The sequence below is a fragment of the Streptopelia decaocto genome (assembly GCF_964273445.1).
Source record: "Streptopelia decaocto genome assembly, chromosome: 1".
NCBI lineage: Eukaryota > Metazoa > Chordata > Aves > Columbiformes > Columbidae > Streptopelia > Streptopelia decaocto.
Genome location: NC_138663.1, coordinates 114,592,881 through 114,612,886, shown reverse-complemented (window position 1 = coordinate 114,612,886; position 20,006 = coordinate 114,592,881). Strand labels below are relative to the sequence as shown.

Genomic DNA, 20,006 nt, shown 5'->3' with positions numbered 1-20,006 from the left:
CTGCTAGAGAACATCTAATTCTTCCATGCTGTAGGATACCATGAACATACTTTCAAAATATATTTGCTGTGTTTGAGTTGTTTTAAAATTTTGGATATCAGGTTTTGAAAGGAAGTTGGGTGCTTGCCAGAATTGTCTGAGATGCATAGGATAGTAGGTAGTTAACTCCCATGAAAATTTTAAGTGATGCTCATATTTTATATTTTCTGTGGAAGTCTGATATATCTTTCTTTACAATTATTCAGAGCAGTTATCTTTCTAATGTTTCCAGCAATTAATTTTCAGTGTCACTGTCCAAACACAAGGCTGCATTTTTTCTGCGTGGTGATTATTGCTGCAAAATCCCTTTTCTGTCTTAGAAATTCTCATTTGTTATAGCAGTGTGAACTTTCATACAATTTCAACAACACCAACAGTGACTCTAAATAATTTGCCAAGTGTAAAAGGGAAACTTGAACATGTCTCCAGTTGCTAAAAAAAACCCCAAAGTTTTGTAAACAGACTGAAATTCTGTAACATTGGTAATGGTAGCGTAAAATTACAGCTTTTAAATGCTTTTCAAATTCTGATGTACAATATCACACTGCGTGCTAAGCAAGTTAAATGAAACGCCACATCTCCCTGTTTCTCATTCTGTAGCACCACCTTTCATGCAGTTGGCAGAGAAACTTTTTAAGCTTGTACTTTTAAACCTTACTGTTGTATTTAGTATTGTTATTGTCATTAATGTTTAATTGCGAAAGAAGTGCCGACAGAGGTGGCTTCAGCCACATCAAGAAGAGAAAAATGAATAGATGAGGGATTCAAATAAAAAGTGAAAAGTCCAGTCATTAAAAGATGACCATTTGTTTTAGATTCTAATACCTTGTCTTTCTTTAGGATATGTTCTTTTAGCTAAATTTTGTTTCCTACTAAAGGAGGCTGTTCTAAATATGAGATACATAACCATTAGTAAATGATACAGGTCACCTCGTGTTACTTAAAACAAATTTAATCCACTGGCAGATTCTAAAGTTGTCCTGAAACTCTTTAAGATGTTTGCAGTATGAAAGGCTTATGTTGATACGGGGTGTGTGAGACCTTTATGACTACATGACATGGTTAAAATACTCAGCAGAGGTTTAGAAAACTTAACAGGGGTAACAAATATTTTGTATGATATTCTATTCAAAATGATAAGTTACAGATAATATGGTGGCTCACAAGATAATAATGGGGTTTTTCTTAGGAAATCTTCAGTAACCTGCTTGCAGCCAAACATCTGCATGGTTTTATGCTGTATTCAAAACTGGAACAGTATCTGTAGGCGTTTGGGATTTTAATTACCTCTTGAGGAAGATGTGGAGATGAAATTTAATTCAGTCTGGTAAAAACATTTGATAAAGGTGTGAGTGTATGATAGTGTCATTTTTTTAAGTGAAAACAATGAAATACATATGCCATTTCTCTCTGCCTTTTCTCCTCCCTCTCCTTTCCTTCCTACTGGTCTTAAACATGACATATTTTGACATTTGGGTCACAGTCCAAATGGACTTCAGAATCCATCATCTCTTTTCTGCCCTGTGCCTTTGTTAAATCGATGTGGTATGTACGCGTCTATCTCCTTACACCTAGTTTTCTTCTCTCGTAATAGGTCTACTGTTCAACAAGTCACTGCTGGTTTTGAAATAGGACTTTCTTCTGCTCTTAGCCCCAAGACCTCTTAGTCATACAAAACCTCATTCTGTGACCTCTGTTCATTTGTTTTCCTGTTTGGTGATTTTATTTTCCGCTTTCTCCTTCCTCTGCTGCTGATGCTCAGTATGCGAGCAATTGTTTCACTCATGCAATATTACAAAAACAAACAAGGTAGATGGCAGCATATATTTTCTTACAGTTCTGCTTCTTTTCAAAATATAAATAAAGTCCTCAGGAAATTAATAAGGGAAGCTGCTAAAATTTTTACCTGTAAACAAAGATGAACTTTCCCATAGTTTCCTATTGGATTTTCACTTTGCTTTTCATCTAAAGTAGATATTGGATACCATGGTGAAACATGATAGCATTAAAGTTGTTATACAGTAAGAAACAAAACAAAAGCACCATAACTTCTGGAGATCTGAGTCATTCACAGAACCACATAGTTTTCTGTTCTCTTGTGCCACCTGTTGGTGTGCTTACCTGTGATCCTATTTAGGAAAAAATTGGATGTGTACTTCAGTGAAAGCCAAGGACAACCTCACTGTGTAGAAAAGAGGTGGGAATCATTTAGTGTTGAATCATTGCCTAAGTGTGATGAAAGGGAACCTTACAATACGGCTTTAGTAGTTCCTCTGCATTAAGGTGGTGTAAAAACTGATAGGTGAATATTTTCAATAGTGAAAGACATACTGCTGTCTTCTTACTTGATAGAATTTAATCTCTTTATAAAGGAAAAGTTTTATATTAATTTATCAAAATTTCTTCTGTATCAATGAAAGACAGTTATTCACTTCTTTTTGCTGCTCCACTTCCACTTCCTTAGATGATATTATGTAATGGTTTCTAAGAGGCTGCTCTGCTCATTTTGCTTTTAGATCATATTTGCAAGGATTTGAGGGAGGAAGTGCATAATGCAAGTGTGATGTGAAAGTTCTAGTAAGATAATTTGTACTTTGTGAACCTGAAATTTTTTCTTAGATTGAAATTCAGTCATTTTCAAATTCCGAGATTTTCTTCTAAATTTATAGATGATTAAAAGATCAAAAGTCCAGCATGAATATGAGTAACTGCTAAATGAAAGAATGTTCATCTTGCTGATTGTATTTTTGAATGTTATTGATTCATGTTAGAAATGTAATAGGGCACATATGGAAATAGTGCATTTGAAATTTCTTTCTATTATAGCACAACAATGTGGTAAGCATTCTCAAACCAAGAAACAGTCTTTATATTTTCCCATAAATATATATGGAGGTCATTATTGAACAATGAACAACTATATGGAAAGAATAAAAAATTAAAATGTCTGCTTCAGAACACAGACTGGTATTTTCTTCTCCTCTCAAAGTATGATCAAGGCTATTTATTCAGGATTTTGCTCTTTTTCTAGAATACTAGTGGTAAGTTTAAAAGAAAAAAAAAAACAACAAACAAAAACCAAACATAAGTATGATCAAATAAGAAAAGTACTATACTGCTTTTGCTGGGATTGAGTTGTTGGCCGGGATTAAACCATGACAAGTAGTTTGAACAAAGAAGAAAGAAAATTAATGCAGTTTGGTTTTTTACACATCTATACTAACAGAAGGATTGATTTGTGATCAGAAAAAGTGTGTTATCTGGTTAAAAAAATATTTTGAGCTCTGAGTTGTCACAGTAGTTTCTGCTTGCTTTAACCACAACTATTTCTGCTTTTCTCCTTCTTCTCGGGAAGGCTAATATATGCTGGTAAAAGTTTATGCCAGTGTGTGCTGGTTTGACTGAAAATGGGTTAAATTTCTTCATGCAATTAGAAACCTTTATTTTTCACAGCTAGCATGCTCATTATTTGGACTTAGTTTGAGAACATGAGTTCTCAACACAGAGTTAATGTTTTTAATTGCTCTGGTCTGAGAGCCAAGGCCTCTGAGTTCTGCCCACAGGTGTGAGGAAGGGGGGCATGGATGGGGCAGAGCTTGACTGACATCCAGACTGATCAATAAGAGTATCCATCCCATTAGCATCATGCTAATTATTTAAGAAGAGTCGGGACCTTCTGGGTTGCTCTTTTGCTTGCTCTCTGGCTCTTGCTTGCTCTGGGGTGCAGCTGGGGGAGTTTCGGTCAGGATGTTTAGTTCGGCCTTTTGCCATTTTGCAGAGGCCTCTGGGCTTTTCTGCCTTTTTCCTTTTTTATCTCTTTTGGATTGGCTGTTCAGGACTGGGGTATTGCTTCCTTGGACTGGCTGCTTAGCGTGGACGGAGTTTGTGGGGAATTGCCTTAAGTATTTTTTATTTATGTATATGTGTGTACATATATATATATAAAATTACTAGTAGTGGATTAGTATTTTGTTATTTTATTAAACTGTGTTTATCTCAATCCAAGTTTCTCCCTTCCCTTTTGATTCTGTCCCCTGTGAGGGGAATGGGGGGAAGGTGTGAGTGAGCAGCTGTCGTGGTGATATTGCTAGCTCAGGTTAAACCACGGCACAATGTCATTTCATATATTGTGATTTAAAAAAAAAACCAAAATCACTGTTAAAGAAGTAAACTCCAAGAAATGTAAGTGTAAGAAAAAAACTTATTTACTTATAATGCTGATCAGATCCCATTATAGGTTTCGTAGGCAGTTTGTAGAGTCTCCATTCTTGGAGGTGTTCAGAACCTAGGTGGATGTGATCCTGGGCAGCCTGCTGTTGTTGACCTTTCTTTGATCAGAGGCATAAGACTAGAGGTCTACAGGTTTTAATAGTTCTGCAGTATGGTGAAAGAGCCTGTCTTCTGTATTTAGAAATAATTTTGCAGTGATGTTGGATATATAGGATTAAAATCTTGGTGTAGTATGCATATGTGCATATATTTCTTCAGATTATTGTCAAGGAGATCTTTTATTAATAGGTTAAATCAAGAAAGGATGTGAAGTTTTGTGGTTTTATATTTTGAGATCTACATGAGTGTTTAAACTTATTTTCATACTTAAGTTCTGAAGGAGAAAAATCAATCTCACCAGTGTTTTTTATAAAGATTAAATAATTTATTAGCAATTTCAGATGTGGACATGTTTCTAAACATTGTGTTGTAGTTGTTTTCAACTTTTTTTTTAATGCAACGGCTTGATTATATAGCTAATACACTACCTTATTATCTTCCACAGATCTGAAGAGGGAAGCCAGTATTTGTCACATGCTGAAGCATCCTCATATTGTTGAACTATTGGAGACATACAGCTCAGATGGAATGCTTTATATGGTGTTTGAGTTGTAAGTTTCTCTCTTTGATTTTACCTTTCTTTGCAGTCATTTGCTAAATAAAATCCTGAAAGTGTGTCTGCTTCCACCTGCTTGTTTTGTAGCTCAGGAGACTTGAGTGCTATGAAAATATTTATTTCTGGCAAGTACAGGTTGTCCCAAATAAAAAAAGTAGTCACACTGGCTATGTGACTTAACATCAGGCCGATTCTTTATAGCAGGGCTAGCTACTTCTACATTTATACAGTCTTAAACTCCTATATCGATACAGTCCTAAAATTACATTTGGCCCTTTGAAGGCAACCACGAGGCTGATGTGGGCCCTGGTGAAAATGAGTTTGACACCCCTGCTTACAGCATGCTTTCTAAGGGTAGACATGCTGTTCATTGGTGGATACTGTGTCCCTAAAATGTTACATGAGAATGAGTTAAAAATCTGCTGCTAGTCATCATCTTTGGTATTTATTCCAGTTGTAAAGTTTTGGTGTTCGTTTGTTTGCTTTTCTCCAGACTGGTGTTTCTTTAGCACTGCTTTTCTTTTACTAAATAAGAAAGTAAAGCCTATGGGAGTGTTTACGTATTCTGGTAAATCAATATACGTCTTCGCATCATCCCAAAAGATGCGTTTGTCTAAAAGATATGTTTTGAAATCTTGAATGGCAGAGTTTAGTGTTCATTGGCATACGGAAAGGTGAACAAAATATGACTTTTCAGCAGTGTACAGGTATTTTTAATCAATGAGAAACAAAAGTGGGGACAGCCTCTAGATTGCCACATTCCTTCTTCCAGGGAATATGATTAGGTTTTAGCTAACTGGGAAAGACAAAACCAGACATTTAGAATGCTAATTTGTACATCTTCCTTATTTAATCTTCCTTCTCTTTACCTACCAGGTCTTATTGTTACATTCCACGTATATGCATTCCTAGTGTGTCTGGGCATTTGCATTTATATCTCATTTTTCTGATCTTCCTGATGTTTTCTTCCTGTGTTTTCTGATGCATTTGGCCTGCTTATGCTAGAGCAAGCCACATCATGCCTGGGTGTTAAGTTGAATTGGCATGTCCACTAGAGCCAAATATTTGACTTGAGATATGCACTTAAAAATAATTCTCACATGTTAGTTTTACCATTAAGGTAGAGAAAAAGGTGGTAACAGCAAAAGGGAGAAAGGATGTAAAGCTGAAAATCGTTGCTGGAAGGTCTTCTGATTTGTTTTGGTTTGGGTTTTAGGTAAGTTTATAAACTTATGACTGTGTGAAATAATTTTTTTATGCTTTCTTTTCTGTAAGTTTTAATTCAGTACTGACCTTGGGTTTTATTTTGTAAATCCCAAAGGATGGACCAAGGGACTTTAATTATCGTATTAGGAAATAATTTTGTACACCTTAGGGAGACATACTGTGATAATTAACAAGATTTTGAAACGGAAAAAAGGTTTGGTTCTATTTTTACTGTGCCAGTAGCTCAGAAATATGAGACAAAAACCGTAATTATTTTTTAATGACAAGCCTATTAGCCTTTATGTTTGTATACATAAAAAGTAAGTATGAACAATTAGGATTATTACACAAATACTGTACCTGACTTCAGGCCACATGAAAGAAGGAAATGTGAGGCTAAATTATTTGAAGGATAATAATTCATTACTGTCTTGTATGTCCTTGTCTCCCTTATACACTACAAGGCATCACCCTTTTGTAATAAACAGCAATAGAAAATGAGGCAGTGGGAACATCTGTGCTCAAAATGTAGCAGGGAATGAAAGTTGTGTGTGCAATGTGTTATACTAGAGTGGATGCTTTGGTAAGGTGATTCTACAAAGACTGATGTTTGCTGTGGAGTAAGGCTGCATTGTCCAAGTTCAATTGGGTTAGTGGCATACTATATAATTGTGGCCATAATAAGAAACTTGTAGCTAGTAGAAAAGCATCTGTGCATTTCTAGGTGACTTATTTTCCCTCATACTGCTTTCTGTTCATTATGCTGCTGTTACAACAAACTTAACTGCTTTGCAAAGTTTCATCTACAGTACTAAAATATTTTATTTTAGTTATTCTGAAATAACAGAAAAGGGGGAGACAACACAGATCTGCAGAGGAGATACAAGCCCAGCTGGTGATGGGCTATTTGTGGACTGGCAGATGCTTTGCATGAAAATTAATTCAGGTCCAGCGCATGAAATGCATGGAATAACCAAACCTGAAACTTTTTGCCATCAGTTGCACGTAAGTGCTAACGTAGGTCCACCACTTTTTCATAAGCTGTGAGCTACATGGAGCAGCTGCTAAAGTGACCCCAAATATCTTGCCAAATCTATTGTCAGAAAAAAGTAGAAGTTAAATAAGCAAATGTAGCATTTATCAGATAACAAGAGATTGTACCACTCAGAAAAAATATACCTGTGTCCAATTTGGAAACTTTGGTAAAATAAACAGTTTAAAAATCAAGTCACAATTCATAGAAGCATTGATGAATATGAACAGTAGCAATGAAGTTTGATACTAACAATTGTGTTTTTAACCACTACTTATACAAAAATTCAAGGACTCCTTAGAATGGGGCCATTGTGTCATGTTACCGTTAGCCATCAGGCACTTCTGTAATAAACTGCGTATAAGCAGTTGGTCATAATAGATGAAGTGCATGTGGGGAGTAAGAAGCAGACCATGTCCCAGAAATTCTTAAAGTAAAATTACTGTTTTAAAAGTACTTAGATGTTTTTTACATGATAAATAAGAAAGTATGTGCTTGTACCAAGTGATTTCACCCAGATATCCCCCAGGTGCTCCCCAAAAGCCTAGTGGACTCTTTCCACTGATGGAAGAGATACCTTGAAGGCTCTAGAGAGACCTTATGTTTGAGATAAGACCAGCTCTAGTCTTTATCATACAGTCACAATTTTCTTTTCCTTTCTGTGGTGTTATTTGCCGAGAGCTGGGATGCATCGTTAGTCTCGAGTTAACTGTAACCTTTTACCTAATGCAAGCATGTACATCAGATACATTTTACAGTGTCAAAACAGATGAAAGCAACCTTTTTTAAAACGTCTGTGCCTTACAGAGAACAAAATAATATGCAGAACTCTCCTGCTCTTTAAATATGCCATTATGAAATGAGGTAAAATCTGGTTTCTTTCATATGTGTTCAATAATGTGCTATTCTAGACAATGCTGTCCCTGTCACATGTTTGCTTCGGTAGTTTACACATGTGGTGGGGGAGAAACACTGATTTTACATAGGATGCTCTTTTCTTTTTGGTATATAACAATCACTTTTGGTTCTATATTCTATTGCTTGTTACTTTTTTTTTCCTGATGACCATTGGTCTTTATCAATTAGAATACTCTTGAGAATGGTCATCGACTTGCAGTATTTCTAAAACGAAGCAAATATTCCATTTGAAGTGTCTGAAAACCACACTTTAGACTTAGAGCACATTACATGCATTTTATCCTCATTATTATCAAAGTATGTGGACTGCAAGTATTTAGCTTTCATGCTGAAGAGCTCAGATACATGACTAGTGAGTGATTCGCAGGTGCCTTAATATCTGGTCATTTACAGAATATTGTCTCACCACTTATAGGTGGTTTTGCTCAGTGCATTCTGAGAGATTTATATTGTTGGACATTATCAATTAGGCTGTATATATATAGTTATGTATATATAACTTAGCAAATTAACATAACTAATGTGTAAAAAATGCTTCAGTCTAATAAAAGCAGTACTTTAAAATGGTTGCAGTTACTGTGGTTTACTTTAAGCATAAGCCGATGAGCATTTAAATGGCAGTTGGTACGTTCAGTCATATGGTTTTGTTGAAGTGTTAAGAGAAAAAAAGAAGAGGGAAAATGAATGCTATTTTTCTGTTCTCCTTTGTTACAATACTGCAAAATAGCACAGCTGCTTAGTTAATGGAGTGAAAATTTTTTTCATTAATTTGCGTAATTATGTTAGGATACCAGTTATGGTTTTATTTTTAAATGGAGCCTCGCCTGTAGTTCTTTGTTTTCTGTATGGATTTACTGTACTTCTGCTCTTTCATAATTGCATAATGCATTATCTAGGATAAAAATAAACCCTAAATGTTAACTTTTAAAATAAAAATCAAAAGAAACTAAAATCTGTGTTTTTCACACTGAAACAAGTTAATGTGATTACTGAAAGAAAATAGTTTCAGATGCTTCTAGATTTAAGTTTGGGACGACTTTCAAAATATCCAACAAAAGGAAAAACTTTCAAATTCATTTTTAAAAGCTTACAATACACTTGGAGAAGTCAATAAATTAGAGATTCTGTCTGTCCTTACTTCAGATGTTTTAAAATTGCACTCTCAATCCGAGGCATCCCTGTACATGCTGTTTTTCCTGTGGACTGAAAGGGAGTCTAAGTGACTAGCTCTAATCTTAAATGCTTTAAGGCAACCAAATTCCACCAAGTATTAAATATTTTGATATACAGACATATTGTTTGACTTGAAAAAACTCATGTTTATGTTATGTTTGTAATAGGGATTTTTTGTTGTTGTTCTTTTTTTCCAATGTGTTACGCATATTCAATACATTCTAGCCTTGTTACTTGTGGGCACAGATTGGCAATGATCCAGTCTGGGTATGCTGTTGCCCTTTTGTCCCGGATAGACTGATTACAGTCAAAGAAAGTGATAGAGAATTTAAAGCTAACTTATGCTTGAGGAAAGAGATATCCTTTCATCTTACTTTTGGTTAGTATTTGTTGATTTCATTCATTTGGTAGGCACAAATAAATAGGAAAGCGGTCTTTATTAGTTTTAATACTTAAAGAGCAATCTTTGGAGGTTTCATTTTGACAAGGCCAGAATTAGAAGTCACAATTTGTATCTTGGGTGAAATTTTGGCTCTTTTGTAATAAGTAGCAGAATCTGGCAGAGCAACTGAGAATTCAGAGAATTGAGACATTTATGCATTGAAATTTTGGAATTTATTGTAACTTTAATTATCAAGGGCTATTAAGTTGTGTTATTTTAGCAGAGGTTCAGAAGTTGCATTTTTAAGCAAAATTAACTGGTAGAAATCAATATAATATGTTAATGCATATACTTGTATTTTCAAGCTTTTGTATAAACACACATTGAAATAAAGTGAGTATTTTTGTATGGCCTTATGATACTGGCTGACATATGGAGGTTTTAACATTAAATTGGAGCATGAATTAAAGACTTCAGGTTAGCTACAGTACTACTTTTATATTAGCACCAAAATCAGTGCTTTTTAAGGATGCATATGTTCTTTCTGTTATTTAATAATGTTTGAACCATTGCTGTGAAAACAATAGTAGAAAATTGTTTCCAAGCGTACCTGTTTAGAATTACCTACATTTCCTAAGATTGTCTTCTGCACTGTGATTTAGGAATTAAGTATTACTCAGTGGAGTTTGTTGATTGTGACTAAATAGAATGAGTTAGTGTATGAAAAGCACTGAAATTCATCTCTTGGTTGCCAGCGAAGTTGTAAAAGTATGTCAGTCTAAAGTACAGAAGAGGCTCTAAACAGATACTGAGAAGGTAAACTCAGAAATATCATTTAATTATCTGGAATGAGCTAAACCCTGAATGCACGAGCAATATATAGGAAATAAGAGTTTCTGTACTTTTTGGTCTTAATTTTCAGAGGTTACTACATAGGGCTTCAAGAAAAGTTAGTGTATTTTTTAACTTAATTTATGGCAGTTTACTTGTAGTAAGTGAAGATGGCAAGTGTATAAAAACAGTCCAACTGAGTGAAAACATGCCATTGTACGCAGACCTTTAATGTACATGGTACAAAACTCATTAAACTCAGTTACAAACAATATGCCAAGTTTTTCTTTTTTTTCCTTTTTTTTTTTTTAATTAATAAAATTCCCTAAAGCAGTGCTTTTCAAACTTTCTGATTCTTTACCAATAAATGAAGTCATAGGCCACATCTCATTATGTCATCTGCAAATTCAAAGCTATCATACCTCAGTATTAAAATATAGATCTCTTCTGGAGTATACAGGGTATTCTTCAGAGTGACTATTAGCCTTGGAACAGATTTCTACATTGAATATGACTCAGGAGTAAACTTCATAAGCAGGCTGCAGTTTATCATCAGCTTTGTGCAGAATAGTAGAAAGATTTTTCAAGGTGCACAATAGCACTGATTAGAACTCTGGAAAGAAACATTTATACAAAGGGGTGAGATCCAGTTACAGTTCTGCTAAAAATATAGAAAAATCAATAGTAGAATATGGGAAAATGGAGGATGTAATTTGTACAGATAACCAAAACAATTCGGTTATGCTGGTGTTGTCTGTTTAACTCCCTATTAGGAGTTGCTTTAGCAGCTGCTTTCAGTATAAATACCAGAAAGTGTCCCAGTCAGTTTCTGTAGCTTCCGTGAGTGCCCTCTACTGGGATCAAATTATTCTCTCTCAGATTAGGAGTGTGCTGTAATTTCATCAACTCTTTTTACATCTCCCGTTTATGTCTTCAACATGTATATATGTCTGTGTGTTTATTTATCTTTTTTAATTTTACAATTTTCACGTGCCTAATGCTGATAGTCTTTAAAACACACCTGATGCATATTTGTGCTTTTGAGATCAACAGAGTTCATCTTAATGGAATAAAACTTTGAAACAGTACTGCTCATAGGCTGTAGCAATTTCGAATATCAATGTAATTTAAACCAACTGAAAAGTATTTGCAACAAAAAAAAATTAAAACTGTTACTTACTGTCACAAAATTTAAATGAAAAATGCTGGTATGTGTAAGTGGGAGGTAAATATACATGTTGAAGACCATTCTGATTATAAACACCTTATTTAATAGAAAAGTTCGTGTAAAGGAATAACACTCTTGGCTCAGTGTCTCAGCAACTATTGATACCACTAAAAATATTGAGTGCCTCTGAATCTTTATTCATAAGTAGTTTTCAACAAGTCACAGCGAAGTCAGTCTTCTACAGGATTTTGCTGCTTCATGAGAATGACACCTCCTAATTTTTGGTAGTTAATCATACATTTTGTATGTTCTGCGGTTCTTGCTATTGCTCAGGTTTCAGTTTTGTTTCCCATCTAGCTGAAATAAATTGTTGGGAGCAAGCACTGAAAGGGAGATTGACATGAGGGTTTTTTCAAATGAACTAGCTAATCCCGAATTTATGCATGGGTGATACTTTCTAGATTTATTTGGGAAATAAAGCTTCTGCACATTGCTTCTGACTCCTTAAGCGGAAGTTTTGCATCACAGGTGTGTAGCAAAGCAAAAGTGATTGCATGCTGACATTCCTGGTAGCTTACCAAAATGGCCTTGAAAATGTTGGCTTTCCAGATACCTTGCAAATTCTGCTGCTTTTGGTTTTTTCCCACCCTTGAGTCTTTGGTGGAGAGGAAAAAGAAAAGGTGTGAAGGTTGAAAATGATGTGTTACAATCAATATTTTTGCAAATGCCTTGTTAAGCATGAATTATGTGATTTTTATTGTTCCTGTTAACTCCTGTTACTCTCTCCTTGCCCCATCAAGCAATGAACGTTTTCAGATGTAAATCTGCCTTAGGTTACTTACAGTAGAAAGAAAAGGAGGACAGTTATGCCACACCAAGCTGCTTTGGTTTTAGAGAAATGGTGGTCTAATTTTAGCCTAAGTGCTATTAATACATGTGCATCTAAAAGTGATGTACTACTCTTTGTGGGAAGTTAGATTATCAGAAAGACTACAGACAATTAAGGAGAAAAGAAACAAAATATCAAGTATTAGAGCTAATGATATAGTATGTGTGCTCTCACTGTTTTCAGGTGCCTTCAGTGAGGCTCTGAGGTGTAAAATATCTTCTTGGCCCCTTAATTATTCTTATAAGAATGCTATACTGGAAAGATTATACAACAATTCTAGAGTATTTTTTAAGTCTTCAGTTTTAAATTCAACTTGAGTAAGGTTTTTGTATAGCTACAGTATTTATTATGGAGTTTCACTTGTAATGCTTTTAGGAACACAATGTAGTATCATGCATTAATTGGTAACTTGCAGAGCCTTCTTGTACAGGGTGTTGACTTTCTGCTGTCTTGCACACCTTGTTCAATGAGCAGTTTAAGCAGTAGAAGAAATGTTTGGTTTTGCTAATGTTTTGAGAGAACTGTTTTATGACCTGAGAGGCATAAAATGGTTAACCTGTGGCAAGCCATATTCTATTACATTACCTGTTAAATGCTGTTTTGGTTAGTAATGCGTTGCACGTGTATCCACTGTATTTTATGTAATATTTATATAAGTGGAGTAGATAGTGGGGGTTTTTGAGCATTATAATGTAATTCATTGTAGTTATCTGTCTTAAGCATTTTCCCCTCTTTTTACCTGCAGTATGGATGGAGCAGATCTGTGTTTTGAAATTGTGAAGAGAGCAGATGCTGGATTTGTGTACAGCGAGGCCGTAGCCAGGTATGTATTTTTTAATTAATCCCATACAATAAGTGGAAAAGATTGGAATATACTGTTGTACAATCTGGTAGCTAAAAGTTGAAATGCTATAAATAATCCTGTTTCCACAGTCTGAATTACAATAATTAGCATAACAAAGGTAGAATTGTGAAGCATTTTGTCATTTACTCATTGTAAATTTGGATGGGATTATTGAATAAAAGAGTATTTCACATCCAATACATAATTCTCTGTCTTTGCCTTTTATGAATCTCTCATATAATGGCATTAGTTGGCTTGCCTGACAGGTGTAAGTTTTATTGCTCTTGCTAGATGGAGTTGCCTTTTTTGTTTGTTTGTTTGTTTATTTATTTAGTTATTTAGTTATGGTCACTTCAACTTTTCACTTATGAGTTAAACTAAAATCAAAGAGTCTATGTAATGGCAGAAGAACAGCTAAACCAAATGTCCTAGTGGCATGATAACTGAGCACAAAGCACATGAGATTCTTTCTTTGCTTGTCTCTATACTGTAGGTTTTCTAGCGTTGTAGAATCCAGGTTTGAAGAGACATCAAAAGGTCTCTATTTCAAACTCCAGCTCAAGGCAGGGTCAACAGTGCATTTGGATCATACCGCTCAAGGCTTCTTTCAGTGGGGTCTAGAAAACCTCCAAGGATGGAGATTCCACAGCCTCCCTGGGCAGCTTGATCTAGTGCATAATTAAGTTCCTGGGGAAAAATGCTTCCATATAACCAGCTGGAAACTCCAGAGAACAAGAATCAGCTCCCTTAGCCCATTAGTAACGCTCTGCCTGATGGAGCACCGGATGCCGTTGGCTTTCTTGACTCTCTACTGTGATCAGGAATCTGTTAGCAGATCCTTTGGACACAGGGGAGAAAGAAATTAGTCTTCAGTCTGCATCAAGCAAATCAAGATGTTGGTTTTTATCCCTTTCCAGATAAATCAGGCATTGATACACACTTTTCTCTTTTTAATGTTATTTTATTAAAAAAGAAAAAAAAAAAAAAAGGGTCTTGACCTCCTTTTCATATGCAGAATTATTGAACATTTGAAAACTTGGCAAAATGCCAAATGCAGATTTTTATTTTCTAATTTTCCTTGGCTTCAATCAGAATAATCATAAAACTTTAGATTTTATTATTAATTATTGTAAACACAAACTCCATTCTACTGAACTCTGGATATTTAAGTTGGTTGATTAGTTTTCTGTAGTGAGACTATTAAAACTTAGTTTGTTATATGTGTGTAGCAATTTTTCCTGCAGGTTTGTCATGTATGATGTCTTTGTTTTTTCAGTCATTACATGAGACAGATATTGGAAGCTCTACGTTACTGTCATGATAATAATATAATTCACAGGGATGTGAAGGTAAGGGGGTTTAATTATTTTCTTACTTCACCACAATAATTCAAAATACTGAATTCTAATTTCTGTAATTTAGAGGAAGGGGGAAGCTGTAGAAAAGGAAGCTATATTTTCTGAGTGTGTGTTTGCTCTTACTGTGTCATGTAAGATTAAAGCCTGTCTCTAATTCCATCACACAGAACATTTAGCAGGTCTTTATTCACAGATTACATACCCATTTGATTGCAACTTATGTTGAAAGTCAGTTGAATTTCTAGTTTTTTAATTTATTTTGCAGTCTATCATTGTTTTTATTGAATACTGTCCTTAGAAATAAACCTGTTCAATTACATGAGTAAAAATTTTTAATGTATCAGTCTACAGAAGTGTAAACCAACAGACCATTTCATTTTGGTAAAAGCAGTGCAGAAATATAACTATACGGTTTGGGTGTGGAACGCATTAAGCTAAGTGCAATATTCCATCTCTAGATGTCACTGTAGACATTGCTTTGAAAGGAAATAAACTAAATGACCGAATTCTGAGTGGACAAAAGTGAATTAATAAAAATCTGTAAGGTTAATACAGTCATACTTCATTTTTTCCCCTCTTAAGCTTTCTGTGAATGTTCTTTTGAACTGCAAAATATTTAATCATCGTCTCATGGGCAGGAAAAATTGCACCTTATGGAATGATAGAGTCATAGAATCATTGAATAGTTTGGGTTGGAGAAGACCTTCAAAGCTTATCTAGTCCACCCCCCCTGCCATGAGCAGGAACATCTTCAACTAGATCAGGTTGCTCAGAGCCCTGACCAGCTTGGCCTGGAATGTCTCCAGGGATGGGGCATCTACCACCTCTCTGGGCAACCTGTGCCAGTGTTTCACCACCCTCATTGTAAAAAATTTCTTCCATATGTCTAACACTGAATCTCCCCTGCTTTTGTTTAAAATGGTTACCCCTTGTCCTATTGCAGCAGACCCTGCTAAAAAGTCTGTCCCCATCTTTCTTACAGACTGCTTTTAAGTTCTGAAAGGCCACAATTAGGTCTCCCTGGAGCCTTCTCCGGGCTGAACAACCACAACACTCAGCCTGTCCTCACAGCAGAGTTGCTCCAGCCTCTGATCATATTGTGGCCTCCTCTGGCCCCTCTCCAACAGGTCCATGTCTTTCCTGTACTGAGGCTCCAGAGCTGGACGCAGGACTCCAAGTGGGGTCTCACCAGAGCAGAGTAGGGGGGCAGAATCACCTCCCTCGACCTTCTGGCCACAGTTCTTTTGATGAAGCTCAAGATACTTTACTTTTTTCCTATGTAGTCTGTTCAAGGTGATGTGTTCTTTAAATTTTTCAATTGCATCAAAGTTTATCTTTTAGTGGAAAAGCTTTGGTGGAGTACAGGCAATTTGAGAAACTACAAATCAAGTAATACACTGGTCTAGCATTTGACAGGAAGAACTGACAGCAGTTCATGGAGGAAAAATCCCCGAAAACAGAAAGGCATGAGGGAGAGACAGAAGAATACTTCAGCAAAACACAGTTCATGCACTAAAGTTTTTGCACTGCTTAGACGTCTTGGTGCCAACTCAGAAGTTAGCAGGTGACTCGTGTATAGTAAAAAAAGAATAATAATAAAAAAGAAAATAATTCATTTCCATAGCAAGGAACACAAAATCCTAAGGCAACTATGCACAGCACATGATTTACAAAGCAGTTTGAAAGACTGCAAGTGTCCATCTACTTTCTGTTAACCGTTCAAATAAGCTGCACTGGTGGCCAGCTCATCAATCAGAAGATGTGTTTTCTGACTGGCTGGGCAAATAACTAGAATATATAAATGTCCTGGTCAGAAAGCACGTAGCTGTTGAGCTTGAAGTAGTACAAGCAGCATGAATGTACTTCTCAGCCAACTTGGTCTCCAAACACACAGCAGTCAATTAACAGTACACAAGGAAAAGGCAGGACAAAACAAGAAATGGGGAGTCTGAGATAGGAAGCATATATACAGGAATGGACATAAACAAGGGGAAAAAAAAACTACCACCTGAAGAAACATTGAGGAATAAATACTGAAAACTTTATTCTTGCAGGCTCTTCTGCATTGAATGAGGAAGTGCACCTTAGAAAAACGTGGCCAGATAGTACACTTAATTCTACCTCTGCTACTGATTTTGCAGCCTTAATAACCTTTAACAATTTAATACCTAACAAAATCCTCACAAAGCAGTTGCTACTGGATCTCAAGGATCCAATATCTTCTAAAAAATACATGAAAAGCACCAGTTATTACTGACTGTGTCCAGAAAGTATAAAACAGGTTCCATGGCAAAGTGAAAAGAGCAGAAGGAAAGTAACATGCAAGACATTTCCTGTTTTGGATATTCAAAGACTGGAAAGAGAATATGGTCTTAAAGAAGAGTTTCTATTCTGATTGTTTTTTATATGGTTGAATATAAACTTCCAGAAACATACGCAAATACATATGTACAATCCTTACTCATTTTCTAGATATACCTAAAAGCAGAAGAATAAGAACCTTAATCTCAACAGGCAAAATCTGAAGTGCCCAAGTACAAGTAGTTTAGTCAATGAAAGAAGTGGTAACTGAGTGCGCTCTCAGAATTCATACAGTTAATTATGTTTTGTATACTGCATAAATCGACATTCAAATCCATTGACAGATCAGGTCTCAAGTCACTTGGACCAACTGAGATTTGTACACCACACACAGAACAGTGCATAACTCTTAGTCCTTCAATCTAGAACAAATGTTTTTATTTCCAGTCACAGAAACACTGAACTGAATCCTAACAGCAGAAAAGGCAGAATCTGTGTATTTTTGCTTTAGCAGTTTCACCTATTTATATGATCATATGTTGGAAACAACCATTCATATCTACTGAGATAAAGCTATAATAAACATTTTGAGTGTCTACATTTAGCCAACAAGCTTGCCCTGACTCCAGTTGCACACCAATCATTTTATTAATCACAGAAACGTATAGAAACACTCAAAACTATATGGAAATCACAGAACAAAGTTGGAGTGTTTGGAGTGAACTAAGGGGAAAAAAAAACAGCAACTAGAGCACTTGATGTGATTAAATTACTCTTGTATCAGTTATATTAAAATGTATTTTTATAACAAGGTTACACAACTATATAAAATGCTATATAAGCACCACAATATAGGCTAACTGAAGGTTGTAAAAATCTTCTGATGTTTTACTAATAAAAAACATTCTATTTAAGTTGTTGCAAAAATGAGGAGGTGAAAAAATCTGCAGTAAACACTGAAGAAATGCACTTCTTATGTCCTGCTTCATAATGTATACAATGCTTAGGCAGTCTGTTTCTTGAGTGCAAAACGCATTCTACTTTCAGTAACTAGCATGAAGGTCTTCTACCAAGGTCAGGGTTAGTCTGTCCTCTTACTAAAGGTAACTCAGTGAAACTGTCAAGATAAGGCAATATTTCCCATATGCTGAGAATATAACAACTCAAAATATTGAATACTGACCAAATGTGACTGTGTTAAATGCACAATGCTGCTTTAGGTACTCTACACCACATTAACTGCCACAGGCACTGGAAGTATTCAAGTTCACCTACTTATAACAAACCCACCACTTTGGGGTTTTAAAACCATAATTATTAAAATAATTCTATAGCACAGTACTTAGGCAAGTTCAGTGATCAGTGGTATCCTTTGCAGTTCAGAGTTGCAGAGGCATACGATTAATTTTTGTCCTTCTTGAAGAAATACTACAGCTATAGAGCACATTTTGGCTATTTGTTTTTAGTCCCATTAAATCTCAAGGCATGTGTTATTGCCTGTAGTAAATGTGTTGTGGCATACAAGGGAACCATCTTCAGTTGTGTTTATGTTAAGAGAAAAACCACTTTAATGCAGAGTTAACCCCATTTGTTACTTCCTTATTCCTGATTATGAAGTCAGAGAAAACGTTACTTTGCAGGACAGAATATAGTGAAGTGAAAAGCTGGAAGAAAGAAATAAACCATTTTCCTCCTATTTCTTTGTCCTGATTTAAAGGTCCTCTCCCACTCATCAGTTTCAATGACTATATTAACAAAATACTTTCATTATTATCTAATAATGAGAGTTTAAGAGAAAGCGCCAGCAGGTTGAGGGAGGTGATTCTGCCCCTCTGCTCTGATGAGACTCCACCTGGAGTCCTGTGACCTTATGGAGGCCTTTCAGTATTTAAAAGGGGCCTATAAGAAGGATGGAAACAGGCAGGGCATTGGGTGATGGTTTAAAACTAAAAGAGCGGAGTTTCAGGCCAGACATGAGGAAGAAATTTTTTACAGTGAGGGTGGTGAAACACTGGCACAGGTTGCCCAGAGAGGTGGTAGATGCCCCATCCTTGGAGACATTCAAGGCCAGGCTGGATGGGGCTCTGAGCAACCTGATGTAGTTGAAGATGTCCCTGCTCATGGCAGGAGGTTGGACTTGATGACCTTTGAAGGTGCCTTCCAACCCAAACCATTCTATGATTCTATATATCAGTTTTTTGGTACTATGTAGAAATGGTGGAGTGAGATCTTGCTAAGGGTCTTTAACAAAGTTTCATCTGTTTTCCTGCCTTTTTGATAAATGCAGCACTGGAGAACAAGTGGTTGTGACTAGAAAAGTGGAGAAAGAACAGCTTAAGTCTATGCTACCATCAAAAACTCTGTATTAAGAAAAACATACACAGGCAGGCACTTTGCTGAGATATCCTAACAGCTGCACATATGTTCCCTATAAAATGTATTTAAGGAAGGACAGAAGTAGCAGATTCTCAGTTTGGTCCTATACAAATTATAAGAACACATTGGTAATGAACAGCTTTGCTCACCCAGACTTACAGCTATTGATCACCATGCCATCTGGAGGACCTGAACTGCTCTGTTCAGTCCTACAGTGGGTAGCTGGCCTTTGGTTGTGTTGTCTGGTCGAACACCCACCCGCACAAACGGGTTTCCCATGCTCAACAACTGTGTTCACAGAGCAACTTTCCTGCAGTGTTTTGTAGAGCTAGAGCCTGAAGCTGCCTACTTCATGTTTTTCCATAAGTCTTGTGCTAAACATCACATGAGAATCCTGCTAAAGAAGCAGTCACTAAATTCTAGTATCACAGGTAACATTGTATTAAGTAAAATACTACATTCCTGTGATTTTCTGTCTTTTTCACTTACATCTTTAGCTTCTGCAGAACACGAAGGAGCTGTTTTGGGGTCACTCCTAGAGAAGACCTACTCTTTTGTGTCTGTGGGCACTTAGGTCGATTTAGTGGACTCATGGAACTCAGT

At 36.0% G+C, this 20,006-nt stretch overlaps 1 protein-coding gene across 4 annotated transcripts in view; it reads left to right on the top strand.

Annotated features, from left to right (window-relative positions):
• The window catches only part of CASK (calcium/calmodulin dependent serine protein kinase), a 206,381-nt gene that overhangs the window by 72,885 nt on the left and 113,490 nt on the right, over positions 1 to 20,006 (top strand). For all 4 annotated transcript variants that reach the window (XM_082046510.1, XM_082046509.1, XM_082046508.1 and 1 more), the window contains exons 3-5: positions 4,814 to 4,919; positions 13,270 to 13,347; positions 14,645 to 14,717. In XM_082046510.1, coding sequence (XP_081902636.1) covers positions 4,814 to 4,919; positions 13,270 to 13,347; positions 14,645 to 14,717 — 257 coding nt within the window. The remainder of the gene's footprint in view (positions 1 to 4,813; positions 4,920 to 13,269; positions 13,348 to 14,644; positions 14,718 to 20,006) is intronic.